The 23493-nt window shown below is 48.3% G+C and overlaps 7 protein-coding genes across 7 annotated transcripts; 3 read left to right on the forward strand and 4 right to left on the reverse strand.

The window, feature by feature from the left end:
- Window positions 1-935: 935 nt before the first annotated feature.
- On the forward strand, window positions 936-2460 carry F5147DRAFT_635178 (uncharacterized protein; the record flags this gene model as incomplete). Its single annotated transcript, XM_041432883.1, has 5 exons — window positions 936-1370; window positions 1423-1578; window positions 1627-1980; window positions 2050-2346; window positions 2392-2460. Exons 1-5 carry the CDS (start codon window positions 1116-1118, stop codon window positions 2458-2460), a joined length of 1131 nt encoding a protein of 376 aa, XP_041293306.1. The 5' UTR covers window positions 936-1115.
- An 864-nt stretch (window positions 2461-3324) lies between these two features.
- F5147DRAFT_692241 (subtilisin-like protein) lies at window positions 3325-5892 on the reverse strand. The gene is made up of 9 exons (XM_041437181.1): window positions 5351-5892; window positions 5006-5299; window positions 4848-4955; window positions 4669-4797; window positions 4304-4621; window positions 3996-4255; window positions 3896-3931; window positions 3703-3846; window positions 3325-3649 (listed from the first exon to the last, which is right to left on the reverse strand). Exons 1-9 carry the CDS (start codon window positions 5811-5813, stop codon window positions 3485-3487), a joined length of 1917 nt encoding a protein of 638 aa, XP_041293307.1. The 5' UTR covers window positions 5814-5892; the 3' UTR covers window positions 3325-3484.
- An 864-nt stretch (window positions 5893-6756) lies between these two features.
- F5147DRAFT_692247 (uncharacterized protein) lies at window positions 6757-9934 on the reverse strand. The gene is made up of 7 exons (XM_041437182.1): window positions 9790-9934; window positions 9433-9733; window positions 8835-9386; window positions 8251-8778; window positions 7849-8196; window positions 7370-7800; window positions 6757-7310 (listed from the first exon to the last, which is right to left on the reverse strand). Exons 2-7 carry the CDS (start codon window positions 9656-9658, stop codon window positions 6942-6944), a joined length of 2454 nt encoding a protein of 817 aa, XP_041293308.1. The 5' UTR covers window positions 9659-9733; window positions 9790-9934; the 3' UTR covers window positions 6757-6941.
- A 118-nt stretch (window positions 9935-10052) lies between these two features.
- On the reverse strand, window positions 10053-11743 carry F5147DRAFT_692256 (uncharacterized protein). Its single transcript, XM_041437183.1, has 6 exons — window positions 11564-11743; window positions 11393-11514; window positions 11184-11330; window positions 11029-11132; window positions 10827-10965; window positions 10053-10748 (listed from the first exon to the last, which is right to left on the reverse strand). The coding sequence occupies exons 2-6, from the start codon at window positions 11421-11423 to the stop codon at window positions 10216-10218; spliced, it is 954 nt and encodes a 317-aa protein (XP_041293309.1). The 5' UTR covers window positions 11424-11514; window positions 11564-11743; the 3' UTR covers window positions 10053-10215.
- A 2039-nt stretch (window positions 11744-13782) lies between these two features.
- Window positions 13783-16323, forward strand: F5147DRAFT_753183 (carbohydrate esterase family 9 protein). The gene is made up of 11 exons (XM_041440238.1): window positions 13783-14171; window positions 14237-14301; window positions 14403-14534; window positions 14599-14617; window positions 14673-14809; window positions 14861-15022; window positions 15073-15574; window positions 15628-15673; window positions 15720-15837; window positions 15887-15982; window positions 16039-16323. The coding sequence occupies exons 1-11, from the start codon at window positions 14046-14048 to the stop codon at window positions 16166-16168; spliced, it is 1533 nt and encodes a 510-aa protein (XP_041293310.1). The 5' UTR covers window positions 13783-14045; the 3' UTR covers window positions 16169-16323.
- A 624-nt stretch (window positions 16324-16947) lies between these two features.
- Window positions 16948-18515, forward strand: F5147DRAFT_152224 (uncharacterized protein). The gene is made up of 3 exons (XM_041428297.1): window positions 16948-17338; window positions 17706-17949; window positions 18015-18515. The coding sequence occupies exons 1-3, from the start codon at window positions 17055-17057 to the stop codon at window positions 18291-18293; spliced, it is 807 nt and encodes a 268-aa protein (XP_041293311.1). The 5' UTR covers window positions 16948-17054; the 3' UTR covers window positions 18294-18515.
- Window positions 18516-18898: 383 nt separating this feature from the next.
- F5147DRAFT_798256 (uncharacterized protein) lies at window positions 18899-20791 on the reverse strand (the record flags this gene model as incomplete). Its single annotated transcript, XM_041443217.1, has 3 exons — window positions 18899-19801; window positions 19857-20136; window positions 20205-20791. 3 exons carry the CDS (start codon window positions 20789-20791, stop codon window positions 19076-19078), a joined length of 1593 nt encoding a protein of 530 aa, XP_041293312.1. The 3' UTR covers window positions 18899-19075.
- Between the last annotated feature and the right edge of the window lie 2702 nt (window positions 20792-23493).

Raw genomic sequence — 23493 nt, forward strand, 5'->3', positions numbered from 1 at the left:
TCCTCTCGGCCACAGTGAATGCCACGGCAGACTTTCCGACGCCCGCCGTGCCATGCAGCCAAATGATCTGACTCTTATCTCGCTTGTCTGACAATTCGTGGATGAATTTGAGAAGGCTTCACTCGGGTCCCTTCCAAACATTTCGGATGGGGCTGGCGTTCAGGGGAGTCATATTCAGCACCCAGGACAGCGACCTGGGACAGCTTCTCCCAAATTCCTTCGGCCATTGCTAGAAGCTCTGTCAGTCGGGTCAGAGAGCGAGAGAGGTGATAAGGGAAGCAGATATTCACATCTATCTCAGTCGCTTATCGACAGAGGTTGATGTGAAAATGCGACACAAAACGGGAGTTGGAATAGTTCAAGTCGGGGAAGCACTGGTTCAGTTCAACGGTACAATTAGAAATCACGATGGGATGGATGCCTCAGAGGGGACGACATACGGCGTTGATTGAGGAGTCGATGTCCAAGCTGTAACTTCGTTTGAAATCAGAAGGGTTTCAGTGGTGATTGTGAAACGATCGAGCAACAGATATATCACAGGATGTTTGAGATATAATGGACGATTGATTTCGATTATATTCAGAGCTTGACGGATGGCTCGTGGTTGAACTTTGCGGTTAAGTTGAAAAGATAAACGGGCGCCGGGGCGACCTGACTCGGCTGAGTGTTAACGATATCCCGAAGCGTCATCTTGCAACCGGTGTGCTGGTTAAAGGGTTCAAATCATCGTCGACTAGATGTTCGATTAAGTTGAGAGTAGGCTTTGTCTTTCGCATTTAGTGGTATCATGATATTGTGTACCAATACAAACAGTACGAGTGTTCTGTGCCTTTCGGATGATTGGCATTGGCATAGTGACGTGTTTTATATCACGGACTTTGAAAAAATACTGGCGGCAATGCGACCCGCTTGCCTCCTGAACGTGAACGGTTCAACGTTAACGGTACTAAGTTCGCACTGTACAACCCAGTCTCGGACGTCAGACAAGTGGTAGCCTACGAGTCAACTTTTTATAGTCAGACTTGTACTAATTCCTGACAGGTTTGCGCATCGTTCTCGTCGTCAATTGACAATATCTATAGATTCACAGCGGTAGAACTTTTTGCACTCAGGAAATGGCTCAATTCACGACAAAAACCGTTACTTATCCGCTAGCAAAATATTCGCGGTCATATCCTACGAGCTCACCATCCACTCAGAACCTTGTTTCAGATGCAGAATGGCAACATTTCGTCCACCCCATTATTAACCTCTACTTGGACGCGAAGACTTCTTCTGCGGGAAAGCTTGTCTCTGTTCGACTTCGAACTATATGGAACTTTGATAGCAGCACTAATAGCACGGAGGTCGATCAAAGAGAGATTACCCTCGTAGGCTCTTACTGACGGATAACGAATCATACTAAAAAGCGTAATCTTCCAGGAGGATCTTGATTTACTCTCTTTCTCGTCGATCCCAAACTCGAGGGCGAATTCTGGGCAACCTGACCATGGTCTTCCTCTCAGAGCTGCCTATCGGGATACTGTCGTTGGCATTCGGTATTTGCACCCGAGAATAACAGACTCGACTTGTCAACCAGTACATATGTGCCGTTTCTTCCAAACATTTTACCAAGTTTTGTCTTAGGTATACCGGCGCTTTCAGATCACATTTACCACTGCAACGAGTGCAGCTCAGCTTATCGATGCCATCCGACCTGTCTGTCCTTGTAGATTGAATCCACAACCGCAGCCTCTGGTCACTCGCGTCCCCCCTGTAGCTACGACAGGCCTCATCGACGACGTTCCCCGTCAAGGTACTATACTCACAGCTGTTTCACAAGCTCTGCCATCGTTGGGCGGAACTCCATCCAGACTTGCGCCGACTACACTTCTTTCAGAAAATCCATCGTCCGAATCCAATTTACCGGCATTCGCACCATCGACGCCAGTTAGGTTTACTCCTGTGGCTTTGAGCAGCAATTCTACGAAAACGACATCCGTGGCTGCACCATCTCACAACGGCACCTTCGTTACACCTCCAGAAACACCTCCGATAGCCATCCCAAAGACCAGCCAATGCCAAGCACCGTCTGGTTCCATCCACTCTACCAAAGGCTCTGTACCTGATTCTTCCCAACCATCCTCGTCTACTCTCAGTAGTTCAAACACGATGCCCCCGCCTCCACTGCCCTCGAGCGTCACACGATCTCTTCAATCGGAAAGTCGACCATCAGAAGTTCGTAATTCAACTCGAGCCCAGCTTGTTGCATCACTGCATGACACTCCGGCCTTTCACAAGTTATCTCATACAGAGCTAGAATCTATCGTAGCGCAAGTCATCAGAGAGGAAGGTTTTGCCCAACTGGTAAGCGTTCTCCAAGTTGTCGAATCAAATAAACCATAACCCCAGCTAATTGGATCCCCCCGGCTTGCTTCCTTGGACACCATGTGGAGAGTGAAGGGCTTTTTTGGTCAATAATGCCTGACAGTCTTGAACGCTACCCATTTCTTGTTATCCTTTGAAATGTTGCCTTGTATATGCATAAAGTCCCTTTGATCACGGTCGTTACTTATCAAGCACCTATCTCATACATCGCTTCCATTGGTGTACCAACAACTTGCAATTCATGAACGCTTTCCACACCGATTCCTCTAAGTACCGTTCTGTTTTTCTAATGCCTGTCACTTCAATTAAGGTAGTATGGGGCGTGTCGTACGGTCGAAATCACAAGTTTCGAGCTGCTCCGGTGACGTGCCATTCGACAGTGTCGGAAACCGATTTATGCAGTTAGCGTATCATACGGACGACAGCGAAAAGGATCACTCAAGGTGAGCTTGGTCCGAATCACTAGTCAGCAGCATAGAGGACCTGAAACTTGGAGGTTTGGGGCTTTGGCTAATTTTTCGAATCGGCAGCCTCAACTACACCTCTATCCTCTCTTCATGATTGCTCACTTCCGACGGCAAGAAAAACACGTCCCCTCAGGAATATTGCATGGCATTGAAACTGCACATCAATATTCGGTCAATGGTGTGAGTGCAAATCAAGGATCGCCCAGCTGGCACATTCAAACTCTACACCTCTTATCCCCCATCTTCGCTTCAATCTACGGCAGGGTGGGGAGAAGTGTGGAGTTTGGAACATACTAATACTTACAAACAAATGTTGACCATATATAGCCTCGCTGCTGTCGCTGGCTTTGCAACAGCCAACAGCTTTAGCTCTGTAAATGGGTATTATGCTTGAAGAGTATTACCTTGTTGCGCGTCTTTGACGAGTTAAAGTAAAGCGTGGCAGGGCTGTGGCTGCGTTGGTCGATTTTCAGGCAACTTAATATTGAACAGTAATATTTCGCATCCATATTGCAGCCTGAGGCGCCAATGAGAAGCCCAGAATGTCCTTGATAACAATAACGTCTACATGGTATCATCCAGTCTAGCACTGACTTGCAATTTACACCACGCAGCATTGACTTTATACCCCAAAATGTCGAGCTCAAAGTCTACGGAAGGAGTAACCACTTCGCAAGAAGCTTCGGGAAATTGGGGGTCCCCAGTCCAGTAACTGGGTCCCAGCCAGGAACGGCAGTGTATCCAGCAGTGCCACATCCTTGATTTCCGCCCATGGTGATATCATTGAAAACGCCAGCAAAGCTAGGCGAGTAGATCTTCATTGCAACAGTCAGTAAAAAGGTAACGGTGATTTGAGGCGGACACTCACAGTTGGATTGATGAATCCTATCGGGCTCTTTCCAACTGCCAGACGGGCATCATTAACCATCGTCAAGATGGCACCACTAACTGGGGAAGAGCAGGACGTTCCATAAACCAATTCAAATGTACCATCAATAGCAACAACGTAATTCTGCCAACTGTTAGCATCAGCTGGTAGATCTTCAACGACGAGAACTTACGGCACCATTGGCAGCAATGTCAGGGAAGCCACGGGACTGCGACAGGAGATCGAGATTAGATGCTGTCATTTACAAACTATACTACTTGAGTAGCACGCACCGTTCCTGAGGCGTTCCAGATATCGGGAGGATACTGAGGGTAATAATTTGTCAGGTAGTAATCGACCGCCGTCTTCTGGTAATCAGGCATCGCAAAGTAGTTGCTGAAACCACCTCCAGAATAGATGACTTGTTCACATGCTCCTTCCGGCTCAAGGACCGTGGAATTGGGGTTGACCTGAGTGGCACCAACAGATGTGATGTAGGGGCAAGTTCCTGGGAAACTGGGGTTGAAGATCGTGCCGTTCAGGGAATAAGTTCCTATAAAGAAAATTAATATCTTGCCGCAAGCATGCTGAGAAAACTCACCGTTGGATGTCAGACAGTAGCCACCGTTTCCAGCAACTCCATAATCACCAGAGCTATAGAGGACAGTAACACCCATCAAGCCAAGTTTAGCATACTCTGAGCATTGACGGGCAGTATAGAAGGGCGTCAGATCAGCTTCGTTGTACGAATATGATGTCGAGATAACATTAGTAGGCTTTGCAGTGCCGCAATCTTCGGGGCCCTCATAGCCTCCGCCGTATGGGTCAGGATAAATGGCGTCTTGAGTTGGATCGTCTCCACCCTCAAAGGTGCAGTATGTGCCATCGATTGCGTCAAGGAAGTTGTTGAAAGAAGCACCTTCAGATATTTTCAGCAATGTCTCAATGCTACGTGGAAGCACTTACCCTCTACCATATCTCCAGCCTGATACAAGGTGATTGGCTGCGCGGCAGTGACGAGGTTCATCGCGTACTCAAGGTCAAGATCAGATTCACCGTTGTATTCGAAGCCAGTGTATTCGGTTTGTGCATAGCCTGGTGGAAGGATAAGTGTCAGAATTCAAAGAGCCATAATTCTAACGGACCTCCATCTATTGATACCATGTTGGGTGCAACTCCAACAAGGTCTGGGGAGAAAGTGCTTTGAAACATATCCAGGTCAGTTTGGAGGTAGGCCTGTGGGGTGTACTCCACTGTTTGCCGAGTCAACTTCGTGTGCCCAATATTACATCGTACAACTTACCGATCCCATAGCTATTCTTGTCCGCTGCCAGCGGCTCGTAAACCAATCCATACAGAGCCCTCAAACAAATTGGAGTGATCTGTTGGTCACAATCTTCTAGTTGATTCAAGAGACTCTGAACTTCTCCAGTAGTCTTTGGGTAAGTGCCCTGTCCTGGCTGTCCAACAGAGCGCGCGATCCCTTCGGGGGAATCGGAGGTGGAGCGCTTCGAGATTTTGGCGTCGAAATGTACAGTAGGGGTCACGAAGTCAACGTGAGACTGGACATGCTCAGGCAAGTGGTATGAATCACACGCTACATAACCGGTAAAGTTCACGAAATAAGAAGATTGAAAATACTACTCACCAACATGCTCGTGACCGGTTTCGTGACTGTACACATGGTACTCAGTCTGCAGGAGACGCTCAGCCTCCTCTACAGTGGCTTGGACTTCGATCCAACCTCTGTTACGAGTAAGCTTGGCACGGGAGGAATCAAAGCCGTTCTCTTCAAGCCAGCTGAGGACAGCTCCAATACTTTCAGTGCTGGGCGAAAACTTTCTGAAAACTTCTCCGGCAGTCCAATGTTTGCCATATGTCGCAGACTCTGGGTGAGAGACTTCCGTTAAGTAGTCACCAATCGCGTCGATGTTACTTTGCTTCAGAGCAAACCGCAGAGGGATGGCAGCCTCATTGTCGTGCTTCCGGTCGTATGACCATCCAGCGGGGATGTGCCCACGTCTCTCATGAACACGGTAAGGCGACAAGAATGAGTCGGCAGAGGCCAACAGTGCGAGTGCAAGAGCTACAAAGGATGGGAGTAGGCGCATGCTGGTGATCTCAAGCGCACCCACCAAGAAACCTTGTCGTAGATTTATAGCACCAGTCGGGAAAAAACGGCGCTCGAAATCCACAGAATCCCAGACAGAGATAACAAGACAACCATGCGGGCAGTCGCTACTCGACGAAGGACCCATATGTGTCGTGATGCCTAAGAATATCCATAAACCACACTTTTACCGATGGGTTGATTGAGATTGACCATGATATCCCCGACAAAATGCTGTACTCGGCTCCAAGTGGATCATTTTTCAGACTTGGCTGTGAAAGTGAGGTTGGCGGGCGCTTCCACATGATGAAGAGGTGAAGCGTGAGACTGCCTATTCTGAATCCCACATGAATGTACCAAACGCGGGCCCGCGGCCGCCTTGTGGGCTCAGGCAGGCTTACCATTGCCAAAATTTTCCGATTACTGCCGGGTCAGACTGCATGTGAGTTGGACCAATTCATGCCTATTCATGCCCATGGGCCAGGACAATAATAATGCTGGGCCGTCGGACCATGAGTGTGTAGGGCGGGTCCGAATGAGCCTCTTATCAGGAGCTAAATAAGCATTGGGTAGGCAAAGTAAAACCTCAAACTCACATGTTACATAAACAGGATGAATTACTGAGTTCCTTTGAGTATTTCGTGGTCTAATTGAATGAGCAAGAATGCTGGACGATTGCTCGTTCCAGGCTGGACAGGGTGGATCCTCGCAGTGCTATGACCTACCATCGTGGCAATCCACTGACTGGCAGTCCCGTTTGCTCCAGCCGTCGATAAGCCCTCAGTAACCAACACAACGACTTGGCGCTAAGATCATGAATCCCTTGCCAACAACTATGGTAGGACTTGGTGAAAGCCTTCACTTGGGAGGGGGTGCCAGGTTGTGTGCTCATTAATGCATTTCGAATGTGAGTTGAGACATTATAGTGCAATTACGAAAGGACACGGTGAATGCCGCTGTCAAGAATCGAGTCTTTAAGCTTTAGCGCTTCAGCACTTTTTCAATACTTCCAACAAAGTCAATCATGTGGCAACTGTTTGATTAAATATTAAACGATCGCCGCCACCAGAACCCAACATATAGCCCTTCATAAATATTAATATATTCCGCATCAACAAAAATTGTCCCCTCAAGCATGATAGATACGCCCCCTCTGAGAGCGAAACGCATTATCAATACTCTCATACGCTGGGGGGGCCTCGCCCGCCTCACTCTCCATTCCCGACATTAGCCGCTCATACTGCGTGCTCCGGCCCACAAGTGTTTGCACGAGCGGCCCGCTGTGCCCCCCCGGCGAGTAATTCTCTGTAGACGACGACACGGTGGAGTCGATCGAGTTTACGCGGTTCAATGAGATGGGTGTGTGCAGTTCGCTATCGTCTGGACCGCAGTGTGAGGCCCTGAGGTCGCATGGACAGGATACACGTTTGCCGTCAAAGTCTCGTTCTAGCACCTCGTAGTACCTAGGTAGAGATATCCACGCTGGGGTACAGTGACACTGGAAATACGACTTGTTCAAAAAGGTGTGTTGAAATGGAACATATACAAAGAACTGACGGATAATATGCGCACAGGCATTTGGACGAGGATGTCATATAACTTCGGCTTCTTTGTCTGCGGGTCGGTCGCCTCGTGATCGCCACGCTCGACGCGAATGACAATCTTAAGTGTGTGGTTGATAGTGATGTTGCTCTTCTTGTTCCGATTGGAGAAATGAATGAGGGAGCAGTGTTGAGGAAGCTGCAGTTCCTGGTGGAATGCCCATGGCCCTGGACCCATGACAGCCATGGCCATCTCATTCTCATCGTCATGAGCGTTCAGGAGTTGGTAAAGAGGTGACTTTCGGAATGCCTCCGGGTCGTCAGAGATGAGAGGGAGTAACGGGTGGCTCTCGCCCTCAACCTCGTTTTCGAGCGAAAGCAAAGGTATTCGATGTGCAAGCTGTGAGCGCACGAGCCGCCTCGTTTGCGTGTGGTAGTCAATTCGTTCTGCACAATTCAGGTTCCATAACAGGCAACCGCAACTGAGCTACTCACCATCGATGTGGACGGATATTCGATGCACCTTGGCTTTCGTGAAAGGAATGATCGTGAGATCAATGGGTATAGTGCCACCAGTAGGAAATCTGCGTCCTGATACTGCTATCAAATACTGCAGCTGGGACTCCCACTGACGCTCGATGATGGTATTTTCCGAGTCCTCGGTATCGTCTTCAGAAGGTGCTGCAACTACAAGGACTTCGCGTTGTGCAGTCAGCTTTTGCGTGAACGCACCAGGTCGGTGCACTTCAGCCTTGAGTCTCCAAATCATAGATCCGTAATCGCATTCGATGGTGGGAGGCGAGTTGTTTGGTATAGTAAATGAGATGGGATAGGTATATGTTCCTTAGAGCGAGAGTAAGCACGCAGCCGCATGAAGCGATATATATCGAAACCCACCTTTCTTGAATTCCTTCCAACCTTCCCCCACCTCTTTATGTTCTTCTTCCAGCCCTAGGAGTTCTCCTACTTTCCCCAAAGCAGAATGATGCTTATGTTTATCACTTTCATGTGGGGGTTGCTCCGGCAACTTCCCCTTTCCCCTGTCCAGCGTCCTCCCTCGTTCGCCATCACGATTGATACTCTTGCTTCTCCTTTGTGATTCAGCACGCGGGGAACGCGACCTCACACGCTCAACCATCGTGTCAATCACATTGGCAACCGTGTGGAACGAAAACCGGGAATATTTTCTCCCACGATCCTCATGTGCTGCAGCGGTATTTGAGGCGACGGTTGAACTCTGCGTTGGATTCTGCGACTCTGCAGGAGATGTACGCGTGCGGGAACTGAATCGGGATGACTGTGGAGACAACTGCTGGGTTTCAGAGATATCTTCAATACTTGGTCGACGCGAGAGGGGAACATCGCGGTGTGAGTATATACTTGACGAAGAAGACCCAGCAGTCGCATGGAATGAACTACGATGACCTAGACACGTAAGGTGTGTAGACATGAGCAATCAAAAGCAGTTAAAAATGACATACTCGGTTGGCCTGCCTCTATATTATTCACAAGCGCTTGTCGAAGGTCTTCAAGCGTCTGTGCTGGACTGTCTTCTGGTTTTGGATGACCAGAAGATTGAGAAACCGAATCCGAGTGGGTGTGCGAGGGAGAGGGACGATGATCTGCAATCGCCGAAGGGGAGTTCAGGGGTGGACTATAAGGGGGAGTGGGAGGAAGGTGTATAGTGTCTTGGTGGAGAGGTGTATGAGTGTCATGTTGCAGAATAGTGTTGTCGCTGAAAGAACGCCTATTTATCGAGGAAGGAGGTTGACGCGGGTCCATGCTAGCGCTCCTGGTGTAGAATGTTGGACTTGGAAGGCCATTAGGATGAGGCGCGTGTTGTGGAACGGAACTGTACTCTCCGGGGTTGACTTCATCATGGGCGTGGTCATGGTCGTAGTCAAAACCTGGAAGACTAGGGCCAACTGAAGCAGTACGTCGGGTAGACGGCAACGATGCCGCTTGGAAGAAGACAGTAGATGCAGAAAACACCTTGTACTGCTCTGTCACCTCTATGCGGCGTGCGCCGATTCCTATAAAGGATCGTTTTAGGTTTCTATGAAATCAAGCTAAACGCACCTTCAAATGACGAAGTAGTAGCTTTTCCCTGCAGCTCAATCTCGATACTGGAGATGCGAGTAGGCTTCACGACATTCAGGGTGAGTAATCCGCGAACCATCGCAGGCGCTTCATTGTTCTGATTGCGGTCCCGGCCAGTCGGATCAGAAATGCGCAGGAAGACGACAGATTCTGTCAACCTGATACAGAGAGTGTTCTTCTCGTGCTGGATGTAATTCTGAACCATCTTATCGATTGACCATGTGCTTCCTGATGCTGTGTCCTGGGATGTCGCGATACAGAATTTGGCAAGCTAATGGGGCTGCACAAGGCAAAATGCAATCAGTGATTTGCAGGAACTTTGGAGTGAACACCGACATGTAATAAAGGAGTTGAACAGACAGTCCCCAACCGTCTACCGTTGAGCGCCTACTCGGATCCAGACCTGACTCGAAATTTGACGCCTGTAAAATGTTTCGGAGTTCAAGGACATTAATAAACGTGCTCTCAGTTGTCAAGATCCGTCATAATTGCGTTATCGGCCGAGTTGCAAGATCATGCACATGCACCAGTATATGGCCTCCCAGGTGAATAATAAGCAACATTCTTAGTACATATTGGTGAATCAGTCGCTGAACAATGTTTCTTGAAAAAACCTTATTGCAAGATATTTGAAGTTGGTAGCATGTACATGTGCAACTAGAAGACTAAGTATGAGGATTATGGGTATGACAAATGCAGAAGTATAAATTTCTCAGGGAAGCAGAGTTCAAGAAATGAAATGAACAGTGATGAGCTTGACTCTTAGGGACTCGGATCAGGTAGCAAAAGTACCCCCATCGCAAGGACAGCGGCCCCGAAGCTCACAGTCACAAAAATGCTGACCTCCTTTGGTTGCAGCGCCCACGCATAAGTCAGGATACCCATGATTGCGAGTACAAACCCAATCCCAGCGAAGAGAATGCACAGGGTGTGCACACGGCTCAGCAGATGCGATGAAATCGTAAGATTCCAAAAGCCAACCTGCTCCAGATGTGGGTCCCTGGCAAATATAGGAGGTTCCGCAGGTGTTGATCCCATCCGCGGCAGCGCTCGGGGGTCGTATTTGGTGTCTGTGTTCTCTGGCATGCCTTTCTGTGGCGGGTTCTCCGGGTCGAATTTCCCGGTCTCATTATTTTGGGCGTCTCTCTCGACGTCTTCGACGTGGAATGCACCATTCACTGGAGATGCCGTAATCTGAAATCCCTTGGCTCTGCCTTCTGCGAATAACTCCTCATTTGAGGCTTCTTTCAGTTTATATCGGATCAAAAGGAAGGCTGCAAGGAATGACAGGACAGCTATGCAATGAACGTGTTGCGCACGTGCCACGAATAAGTCATTCATTATGCCCTGGCAATGATACCCATGCAACTTACCTGCGTAAACGTGCATGATCAATGCACCCAAAAATCCTGCATTCGCAGCTTTGAGGAGACCTGGCAAGGCGTGGACTGCATTCGGGTCAGTGTTCACTGGTACTAACATCCCTGCTTCTATGGATGCAAAGAATGTCGTCTGTGCAATGCCCACGGAATTGCATCAGATGAATGTCATTCACCAGGTAAGTGATGGCCTTACAATTACACTGATGAGCTGCAGTCGCTCCTGCCACGAGTTCACGAGGTTTCTCATTGCCCGCCTACGAGCGTCTTCGTCTTCTTTATCTTGCTCCTTCTGCGTGCCTGCACGGAAAGTCAGTATGATCCTTACATTCGAGGCACAGTGACTGATACGTTTTCTGGGAGGAAAAATGACATCAAACTCGCGCTCGTCTTCCTCTATGTCTAAGTGTCCGCCAAGCCCCAGTCGCTTGAGCGCACCGGACGTTTCTGTTTGGGAACGAGCTGGTAGTTGAATGCTGCTGGCTCGAACTGCCAATTCTGCTCGTCCATGGAGATATTTTGAGTACCTCGATTCGAGTGAAGGTAATGGAAAACCTCACCTCCAGTTGTATGAATTCGTCGTGCGGTCATTATAGTGCTCAGTGGAGTCGTGACGATACAAATTATGTGGGGTTATGTGGGGTTGGAATAGGCATAGGAATGACATTTAACCTGGGCCATGCTGCTAAAAATGTCAAAACGCTAAGAGTGACCCTTGGAGAAAGCTATACCATGTAGGTCACATTTGATCCGATTCCGAGGCATAAACCAACTCGAAGGAGTTGCCAAGCGTTCCTGCTCCACTTTGAGCGGTGTGCATTTATGTAAAACGGTTCCGCTAGTGCTGTTCTTGGATCAAGCTAGCCGGGTGATGTAATCGAGAAGATGCTAAGCGTTTTGTTATTTACCGGCGTTCACCAAGTATCACTGATTGTTTGTCATGTTGCACAAGTACAGCCAGACCTGAGGCCTGAAAGTCTGAGACTGACATTTGTGACTAGTATACGATTTGACGTTTTGCTCTTGGCAGGCAAGATTAAATACCGGTAATTGGGGCTCATCAGCGGCGTGTAAAAATGATGCACAGGCCGTGCTTCTTGGAGATGGGCTCTAAAAATGATCCCGAATGCTGTTATCGATTTCTGGGAGATCTGATCAAGCTATATATGTGACCGCAGCTACTAAGCGCTCACCGCAAACGGTAACCCACAACGCATGGGCGGATGCCTACATCAATATTATAAGCTGGTTCATATCCTAGTCACCTATGGCTCACCTACTAATGCAATTTGGCACCACGTATGCAGTCACTACGTGCGATTCGGAGGTCACCTTCGAGGCAGAAAAAGACAAGAGTGACAGCTTGAAGAGATAGTCATACCATCTGACCACGCGCAATAGACGTCAGCTATCGTATGCAGGCGGCTGTCAGCCTGGTTTGCCTCGAAGAGCTTCGTCCAGAGACTGCAGCCATTTCTTGGCCGTCACAGTCGCAAATCTATACAACAGTTCAAATAGCTTACATCTATGGCGTATCCTGGTGCAGCAGGTGCGAGACTAGTCGCCAGTCACGAATGAATCTCCCAATGTGATTCATCACATGTTGGCCACCAAGTCTCAGTGTTCGTGTCGCAGAGCTGTTTGTAGGCTAGTTTGGCCATGCGAAGCGCTATGAACCACAACAGAACTATGGGGACAATATGAGTGTATTGTGCTACGAGTGCTCTATAGTATCAAACAAGCGAAAAGTAATACAAGGAGTAACATAAAATGGGCGGCGAGCTCGAGAACTCATCGCCATTGACCTATCGCATATTTACCTTGAAGTAAACCCAGGCATCAGATGGCCCCGCTTTCTGAAAGTCTTGAATGCTGACGGCTGCGAGATGCTATTGGTCACAAGTCGAACGTGCAAGTCGATAAAGGTTGTTGCAGGCTCCGGATCTCGCAGAGATCGAAACCAAATATTCGACGTACACCAGCAGATAAGGCAATTTGAACATTGCACGTGTTTGTGCAAACCGCAATCCTGTGTTGGTTCTCAAGTCAGCACAATTGCTCGAACGTGTGAGTAACAGAAGTAGTACCATTAAAACCTGTGCCAGTCTTTACCTTCCATAATTGGTGGTCTTCGGCGACAAAGGCCACATGAGAGCGTGCAGGTCTGATCATACCTAGGAACGAGAAAGGGGCTGAGTAAGGTGATAGTCAGAAAAGTGTACGCAGAACAGAGCTCACTCCAGTCACTGAGGGACGGGGAAAGGAAATCAGTAAACATGTATAAGGCATGTGGAGTGATTGCGCATGTCAAAGAAAAGGATGACTCGAAGTACATACGAGAGTGACATGGAAAGTTATATCTTGATAAGACTGATCAAGTCACCGCATCCCGTTCGCCACGGAGAACATTAATATTTGTGCTCATCAAGAGAATGGACGAGTTTCATTTGGCCGTTTAGTGCAGTAAAACCGAAATGCAATGTATATCCGAGGCAAATCGGATACCTATATTGTCCGAGTCAGTGGTCCCTCATACAGCTTCATGACAAATGTGACGAGTTTCACTGGCGGATCCAGAGCTTTGACCTTGTGCTCTCCATTCTCGTGTGGCGCATACCGCCACCTTCCGAATTTCAGGAGTATGCAGAAGCATCCAAACTTACACGCTGGTATCAGGTACGAATTGGAACATTCTCTACTCAGGGCACCCTACCGGGCCGTCACCAATCTCAATGTCCCACGAGAGCGATTTCCGAGGAGCCCGGACCACAAGGAAATCGTGAGTCCTGTGAAGTGTAAAGTCGCAGACAAAAATTATGTGGAGGACTCGAACGTATTCGTTAATGGGCCGGTATCTCTGTGGGTCATCGACTATAGATTCAACGACAGTCTTGAGGTGGCTGCAACAAGAGGTCATCGAACGTCTAGGGCTGACAGCTATTCCAAGGTTTTTTTAGTTGTAAAGATAGTGACCTATCAGAATAATCTCTCGACTGCTGAGGTTGCCACGCTTAGAAACTAATGGAACTCACGAGTTCAAATGTGTTTTGACGTGCACGCTACTATCTCCCACATGATATGGTATGGAGTATCGATATGATCCGTCCAGTAGTAGTGTAGCTGTCAGCCTGAATACCCGGATACTTCTGCCAAGCACCAGCTATTAGTACTTCAATGCAAGTCCAGCTTCTTGCATAATTACAGTCATCTGCTATGGCAGCGCCAACATCGAATAACCTTATCTGCTTCACAAATTGCTTCCTCCCGCAGGAAGACGGTGGTTTGATTGAAAAGGATTTGTGGATTGATGAGCGGCGTGGTGTCATACTGGACGCGCAGGTGGGTCGCCTTGCCCAGGCTATAGACGTGTATTTGGGTCAGATTCAACTATTAATCGTGTTCAGCGAACCTTTTTCCTGCGCAAGGAGCGCCCGAATACAATCATTGATCTTGGGGGAAACGTCTTGAGGTGAGTGTCCTGAATTCGCAAGCCCAGTGTAACGAGTCTTTAACCGACGTTTCTTGTTACGTATTTTCGATTTCTGCTAACAACTAAATTATTTTGGACAGTCCGGGCTTTATTGACATTCAGATCAATGGAGGCTTTGGTTTCGACTTCTCTGTCTACGAAGGCGACGACCAAACTTATCGAGATGGGTTGAAGTTGGTCGCAGAGAAGATTGTTGAGACAGGTGTGACTGCGTGCGTTGTCAATGCATCTCCCACCCACTCCTTCATAGCGCCTTATTTCTCTGTCAATTTTCAGCTTGGTCCCCACAATTATCGTAAGCTTCAGGTCCTTGGGTGTTTCATTCGCATAACATATGCGCAATACAACAGACTCAGGAAACGACTTTGTACCCCAAGCTTCTTGACCTGCTTCGTCCATGGTCACCTCCACACGCAGCACACCTCCTCGGGTGGCATGCCGAGGGGCCATTCCTACAGATGTCCAAACGAGGTGCCCACTCACCTGCGTTAATAATTTCTGCCTGCAGAAGGCTTTAAGACTTTTGAGTCTATTACAGTCCAGAGAACCTAGCAGACGCAGAAGACTGGCTCATGTCAGGCGACACCGCCCCCAACACTGTGGGAGTACGCATAATAACAGCTGCCCCTGAAGTCGAGGGCGTTATGGAGGCTATTAACGAAGCCAGCAAGCGTGGAATCTGTTTCAACATTGGTCACAGGTATGCTCTTGTTGAAAATGACGATGCTAGGTTACTCCTATACAAGATAGCATGGCTACAACGGATATTGCAACTGCAGCAGTACGGAATGGTGCGAGATGCATCACACATCTCTTCAATGCAATGCCGCAGCTTCACCATCGCGACCCGTCTATCATTGGTTTACTTGGAGCTTCTCCTTATCTATCTCCTTCGTCTTCTTCGACTTTTTTGCCATTCCCGTCCGCTATCATCAGCGCCCTCAATGCCTCGATGCATTCGCTTCCAATCACCAAGGAGCCTTCGATTGATCACATATCGGAAGCACTTGATGAGATTAAGACACCCCCTCAGACACCCATGCTCCTTGCGGAACAAGCTCTCAGGAAATCTCTCCTTCCCACAGGCAAGTCAACGGAGAGCCCAGGCTCTGCCGCTATCACCGCCATTCCCCTGGGGAGTGGGCAGTCAAGCGAAAGTAAGCTCAAGAAATATTTTAAGACTATACCATTCGATCGACCATTCTACGAGATCATCGTGGATGGGATTCATTCTCATCCCAACTCCGTGAGAGTATGTTCTTATTGTTGATGTACATCTGGACTTGTGTTTGATATCTTCAGTAGCTAGCGTACAGTGCTCATCCAGACGGGTGCATCTTGATTACCGATGGTATGCGACATTGTGTTACGGAGTTACTTTACTGACGTTCTCACAGCCATGAAGATTCTTGACCCGCACCTCAAGGATGGTGTTCACGACTGGCGCGATGGCCGTCGGTTTTACAAGGAGGGCGATACACTTTACGTGGAAGGCACCACCACCCTTGCCGGAAGGTTTGTTCACACTACATATCTGTTTTGCACATTAATGGCCGAACGTTAGCGTGGTTACCCTCGATAAATGCGTACGGAACTTTGTGCGCTACACGGGCTGCTCCATTGGTGAAGCTATCAAATGTGCAACTTATAATCCTGCAAGGTAAGCAAAAAAATTTGATCTCGCAGACCTTGCCGTAATGCAATACAATTTCCCAGGTGCCTTAATATTGAGAACAAGAAGGGTACGCTGCGCGCGGGAGCAGACGCGGACTTGGCGGTTCTTGACCACCAAGGTAATGTACTAAGCACCTGGGTGAAGGGCAAGATGGTGTGGGCGAGGAAGTAGTCTCACCATGTTTCCGAAGGCAGTCTAAGTTCCTTCTACAGTTCCCGTTAACGTTTCACCTTGGGCTTGATGGACGTTCCATGGGTTCATCACTCTAGACAAAGCTTCGAATATTGATGATGCCAATGCCATTGAGCCTCATGATTATGCTGTAACTTTTGCCAGATGCCTTGGGGACTGAAGTTACGACCCGGATCAATGAGAAACTTGAAAAGTGGGATTCGTAGCATTGATTCCGAAGGGAAGGTTGGGATGTAAGTTACAATTACCGCGGTCAATATGTAAAAGCCATCACGACTCCCCATGGAAATCACGGTAGCAGATTTGACCAACTAACAAGCTACGTCGAGGAGTAAAGGACAAACATGCTTACTACGGTTCGGCGCTGCCGACTAGTCACCTTGTTTTTGGGATGTTTTTGATTTCCTGCACCATAGCTTCAAGTGATGCAAGATGTAGAAAAAAGCTCAAAAACTGCGGTCGAACCAGGGTCACGATTTGATTCGAATTTGTTGGCCCTGACAATGTTCACAGCAGTAGTTGTTGAAGGTTAGGTGATGGATAAACGGCCGCCGGACCCGGGAGCGATTAGGGTGCAGTGCAGTAAGGGCCGCCCAATGGTTTGTTGAATCCTCCGAGGTCACCGACGCGTCCCATTGACCACGCGGCATGTCTTCTGAATGTTTGTGAACATATGAAATGTCTTGCAGTAACAGCAATATCACCGAGTTCTCAGAAGTTGCCTGTGATCACCATTAAGGTGGAGATCGTGCCAGTCCATCTTCACTGAGGGGAAAAAGGGGGAACGTTGCTTCAGGGTACGCAGTGGCAGGCCATCTCGCACCAAAGATGATATCATCATTTCCACACTCCTTCTAGCACCACTATGGCCGCTCAGATATTCGCGCACAAGACGACTGCCTTGACGAATCCTCCAAATTATGCTTTGACCTCTCATCGACTCTGTCGCACTCTACACACCTCTACCAAGCAACCTATCGTCTTGGTGGCATGCGGCTCCTTTAATCCTATCACATATCACCACCTCCGGATGTTTGAGGTCGCGAAGGATTTCATTCAGCAGAATACCAATTTTGAGATCCTCGGTGGATATCTCAGTCCAGTCAGTGACGAGTACAAGAAAGCGGGTCTAGTCAGTGCACATCATCGGTAAGTGCATCGCTGTTGTTTCTTCCCATAGTATGTGTCGGGGCACCAGATTTGTGGTCTATCCTCTTTAGAAGGACTGTGTTTTTCCCTAGAGGGCTGCTCCAGTTCAAGTAGTCGGACCGGGCCAAATTCTTTTTTGTGGACCATAACTGAGTCTCACGAGATCTCATGAGGTCCCACAGCCGTGGTGAACCTAAGACCTAAGGAGGCATACTTCTTTGCAAAGACGCCCTGACACAGATGTGTCTGTGTCCGGTATTCCAATATTTCGGAAAGGTTAAAATTTTATCCCCCAACTTGAAACTTCAAAATCTTGGATTGTGCAACTATCTACCATATCGATACTGATGTATTCCACATGAAACAGGGTCAACATGTGCGCGCTCGCCACAGAGCAGGAGTCGTCGTGGCTAATGGTCGATTCCTGGGAGGCGCTGCAGAACTATCAACGTACAGCTATTGTGCTAGACCACTTCGATTACGAAATTAACACGGTTCTTGGTGGCGTGTCCACTCGAGATGGTGAACGACGTGATGTTCAGATCATGCTCCTTGCTGGTTCAGACCTAATTGGCACCATGTCTGAGCCGGGCGTTTGGTCTGATGATGACGTAGGTATCTACTTTGGTCTCAAAAAATCACATGTGCTTGCGGACTGATGCCCATCGATATCTAGCTCGATCATATACTCGGACACCATGGAACGTTTGTCATTGAGCGCACCGGGGCCGCTCTGGATCAAGTAGTTGACAGTCTAGTGCGTTGGCGGAACAACATCTACCCTATCGCTCAGCAGGTCCAGAACGATGTTTCCTCGACAAAGGTACGGCTGTTCTTTCGCAGGGGTCTTTCAGTACAGTATCTCCTCCCAGCGGCTGTCATCGATTACATAGAGCAGAACAATCTATATCCAGACGACGGACCATGCACGGAGAAAGACAGGCAAGGAAAGTGAGAGCGGGGAAGCTGACACTACTAGTTCAGAAAGCAGCCGCAATGTACGTGCTACCCAGTCAACATTGGGAACGGAGACGACAAGGTTATCAAATTAGACTTGTATAAAGAAACCTTAAACGTGAGTAAAATTACTAGCTAAATGAACTCCGTCTGTTGTCAATCAAATGAGTGGACGCTAGTTTACGCTAGTCGACACTGCTTGAAGCCACATCTATGGCTGTTGCGGGTGGATCGGTAATGAAAAATATCCTCTAGTAAAGAGTAATATACCAAACTGTTGTGTTAGACTGGTATGTTGGATGGTGAGGGTCGGAATTGTGCGATCACCGGGAAGGCCCGGGGGCGATGGTCAAGAGGAGAAAGGTGTGCTATCGTTCCCCAGTGGGCAATAAAATTCCCCACAAATATAGTTTCCTTGCTGTAACGTGGTGGCACTGAAGTCTGGACTGTTATTTGACTCGTATGCGTTCATTTCGGTGGTGAGGATGATGATCTGCGCAATGTCTGCAAAAGGAAGGAAACTGAGGCAGGGCTCTGCCACCTTGAGATTCACCTCTATATCTGCTACACCCTAAGTAAAAACTATATATCCAGTATGTTTGTGAAAAAATAATGCGAGCAATTGCTTCAAGGCCAGCTCAAGCCAGTAAAGTAGATACTAGTGATATAAATTCCGATGAGGTTTATCCAGGTAACTTCAATCAGAGCAGCTGAGTGCAAGTAGTAGATGGGACATGAGTAACGGCTGTCGAGTAACGCGGTTGACCGACTGCGGTAGGATTAACAGGCTTGAACCTCCCACTCTCCTTCCATCCCGACAGCTGGCAGGTTTCTCATGGCAACTCGCGAACGGTGTTTGGAGAAGTCGTTGCGAGTGCCATTCAAAAACCCTGGTATATGTTCAAATGTGGCATCCGATGGATGGTGGCCGAACGCCGGTCCACCACTGCCATACGGCATTCCTGAGTCGTGAACTCCACCCAGAAAAGGATCCAAGTCAAAATCGCTAGTCAACGGTACGAAAGACGATCCCGGTGTCGACGATGCGGTAAATGTCAAGGCACCTGCAAAGTTGTAGTTATTTGGTGCTGACTCGAACCACATAGGCATCGAGGATGGGGGTGGACGTTGGGGATCCCGGTTGATATGGTGTGATTGGGAAGGATAGATCCGAACCTGAACTTTTCCGTCATTGACTGGACTGACATCGAAGGAAATTTCGAATCCCCCAAGGGCTCTGATGGCTTCGGAGTGGATTTCAACTTTGCGAGGGGACGAAGATCCAGCGCCCGAAGAAAGCTTTCCGAGATCGCTAAAACCGAGGTTCATCACTGCTCCCCCGTCAGGATGTGGTGTCCATTCGAAATCTGTTGGGATGATGGAGTTGTAGTCGAAGTTGCACGAGGGGTGTAGGACCGAGGGATCCGTCGGGGGAATATAGTATGTCGTGGGAAGTGATCTTGGAGACATGGAAAGAAGGGACGCCGGTAGCGTGCATAGGAGAACCTGCTGTTGGGTCATTGGTCTCATAGTTCTGATTTCCAAAGACTAGGTTGCCTACCATCAGGCCGAGACTTGCTCCTGATCTCTGATGAGAGTGCATTGGCAACGAGGCAGATGGCGAGACTGGTGTCAAAGAGTGTTCGTAGTTTTCTGTCTTCACGTGGACATCACTGATTGATCTTCGTGAAAGTTCGGCCTTCAACTCGCGCCCCCTTTTTTCAGATGCAGAAAGGCGAGTGCGTATTTGTTCGACTTCCGAGAGCAGCTCGTCATAGGCGTGTCCTCTTTTGGCAGCAGTTTGCAGCCGCACATTATCATCTTCTAGCTCCTTGACGCGACTATATCGATGAAGCGGGTATCATTCAGCGTCCTGTCACATACCCAAGAAATAACTTTAAGAACTTACATCTCCATAGCCTCGAATTCCTCCCGCTTCCGCTGTCGACTGAGGAAAGCAGCGGCGCGGTTCTTGACCAGACGTGCTTCACGTTTACTCAGCCCTGATACATCAGGTGGCACAAAGTCTTTCGTTGTGATACGCTCTCCGCCAGTTCGTGGTCTCTTCGAAGGGCCTGCGACAGGGAGGGAAGATAGCCCTTCCGCATGCATGTGAGTGTCAATGGAAATAGGTGGCTGAGAGGACTTTGATAGCGGTGGAGAGATAGATGGTGAAGGTGACGATACATTCGGCACCTCAGGGAAGTCAAAGACCTGGTGTGTAGGCAAGCACAATTGTTGTTCCTTGTCTCGTGCAGAGTCAGGAGTTGTATTAGAAGATGCAGGTCCAGGAGAGTCAGTGATATTTGAGCCGACAGAGATAGGCGGGGACGGTGGTAGAGGGTAGTAACTCCACCCAATAGTGTTCATTGCATTTCCAGAGTATGATGGAGGACACTGGTCCCAAGGTGCATTTGAGGGTGAGATGGGAGTGATCAAAGCTATGTCGCCATCAGTTATTTGAGACATATGCGCAGAAATTGAATGGCGGGGCATGAGATGGGGGCTGGTAAACCAAATATTGTGGTGTTATGTAGGCGACAATGCAACGGAAACTGGGCCAACTTTTTGTATCATCCGGATTTATATCCCGCTCATAGGTAAGTACGACCGTCAGGACCTTTCAATTACCCGACCAATCAACTCCAATCAAGTACTCATCTGATTTGCAAATGTCGGCTCTCACATGTACTTGGGTTGATGTTCAATTCAGGACATAGATCTAGTAGCTAAGTCCGTTTCCGTACACGCGATTATCGCCGCCGTTCTTTGACCCTTGTATACGGGACATGACAATCCTGAAAGTCGGCAAGTCTCGGTTCGCGGATGAAGACGGGGGGGTCATGATCATACATTACTAGGGACCACACTCACATTGCCTCCGTCCGACAGTCGGGTCTAAAAAGGTTTCGAGAGAAACGAAAGTTGACAGAAGACTCGTTTCCTCCACGACGCTCCCGATCAAAGGCTTGGGAACTGTCCTTTCATTAAATTACGAGAACCGTCATGGGGATCCCACGTGAGCATAACACGAGCAAAAGATCTGCTGTCTTCCTGCCTGCCTGCCTGCCTGACTGTGGCATGCAAGTGCATGGCGGTTACTAGCAATGATTGATCTGAGTGTCAAATTTTTTTTTGTTATTTTTTTTTTGTATTACACAGAGACAAACAGGGGTGACTGGGATAGTAACCGAGATCAGGGCGGCTCCGAGAGTCAAACACTGAGATTCCTGGGCGCTCTAGGGAATCTTACGTCTAGTTCACAGACACGGAGGTTGTAGTAGTAGTTGGAGCCACTTGTCCTGCAATTCGCCATCAGGTGCCAAGATCCCAAAAGGACGGGAACTTCCCTCAGTCTAACCCCCTCGGAACTCCATTTTCAAACAAGTTACAGGCTGTTACAGTTTGTACAGGTAAGTGGTAAATCATATCGCATCCGCGTCTTCCATGGAAGCGCGTACCTTACTATTTGATATTTTATCGACTGCAGCCGCTGTTACACAGGAAGTACTGGTAGAACTCTTATCGATGCGCCTCGATGGCTGGTTTGGGAAGTCAAGCCCGCCTCGTCGCCTTATCGATGCGCCTGCTCGAAAATAAGGTTAAGCTACAGTGTATCATACATCCATCCTATCATCAGTGCTTTTGACAACAGTACATGTCTTCATTCCCCCTCCCCAAGGCTGTCATGACCGATCCCCCACATTTTTCTAAAATAGTCTGTGTTCGCATGAAAATCGGAACCTCGTGTTCTGAATGGGTGATATGGATGCGGAGAGATTGGTTTTCAATAACAAATCAAGACATTAGAGTTCCTCGCAGTCCAGCAGGCAGTGCCAGTGGACGCAAATTGTTACGTTCTTGGGACTCCTCCAATCTTCCAGATTTGGTCACGGCCATGTCGATCATTTTTGGGCCGCAAAGGAGCACAATAAGCTAGTCCGAATATGACATAGTACTCTGGATTAGTACCGCCCCGCCTTTTGTATCAACCACTTGGTGTTCCTTCATACACCTTCAAGGCTTCACGTCTCCAGAGATCCTAGTACATAGAACATACAGCTTTCCAATAGTAATGGATACGAAAAACATGGTCTCGAGACCACCAGCATACGTACGCCCCCTCACATGCTAGAAACTTTTGCAAAAACCTTTTGGCGAATTTAACACAAGCCTTGCGACTTCCGGCCATAATGCTACGACTGGTAGAGAGTCCAAGCCTCTTGACGTAAATCGCTCATCGAGTTGCATTACATCCTATACTATGTATGGCTGTGACCGCCGATATCGACGTCGAATAGAACAATATTAGAATAACTTCAAGAACCCAGGTTACAGGTAGCGATCGGTTGCGAGGTCAAAATACAGATATAATCAAATTCACTTCAAATTCGTAAACTCACCATTCAAAATGGATGTATTCACAACACAAAAAAACAAACGGGTGCGAGGTTCTTCGGCACTTGACGCGTCGGGCTTTGGAGCGGTCAGCGAATTTGGTACTCAACGCTTCGCTTGAATCCTCGATAATTGGAGGTGGTTTCATCGATGTATGAGATGTCGCCATAGGAGGGGGAAGTAGCCCTGGACCCGATAAAAATAGACACCACGCGATTTAGAGAGGTGCGACAAAAACTTGGCACAGATGATACGAAAAAAAATAAAAACAGACGTGAAGACAGCTGAAAACTTCAATCTGAATCTCCATCAGACAGGAACTTCAGTCATTAATGCATTACCCACAGTACTAGTGGGCCAGTGGCTGGTAACCTTTCTTCTGGTAACTCAATTTGAGCGATTTCGGATATTCACAGACCAATAAACGTGCTCGCTTGCAAGTCGCGCAGATTGAGTTGATCAGTGCGCAAGTAATGGGCAAAAAATGGCATCGCTTCTGCCAAGTCCGAGAAAAGTCCAGAGTAGCCAAGCAGCCAAGTCATTTTGAGGGGCCCAGGTGTGCCCACACACACAGCATCATGATGAGATCTGATCCTGCAAGGAATTCGAGGTCGCCGACTTGTTGCTAAAATATCGATCTGTGGTGTGAAGCGGAGCTCTGCGTAACTGCGCGGATGGTGATTAGAAGCACTAAGCAAATTAAGCCGGTCGTGAGGCAGAGCCATGGAAGCGAAGACACTCACCAATTCGCAGAGTTGATTAAATTGAAAGTATGGGAGAACTGGAAGAACTTACGGGCC

The sequence above is a fragment of the Suillus discolor genome (genome assembly GCF_016758755.1).
Source record: "Suillus discolor strain FC423 chromosome Unknown F5147scaffold_24, whole genome shotgun sequence".
Taxonomy (NCBI): domain Eukaryota; kingdom Fungi; phylum Basidiomycota; class Agaricomycetes; order Boletales; family Suillaceae; genus Suillus; species Suillus discolor.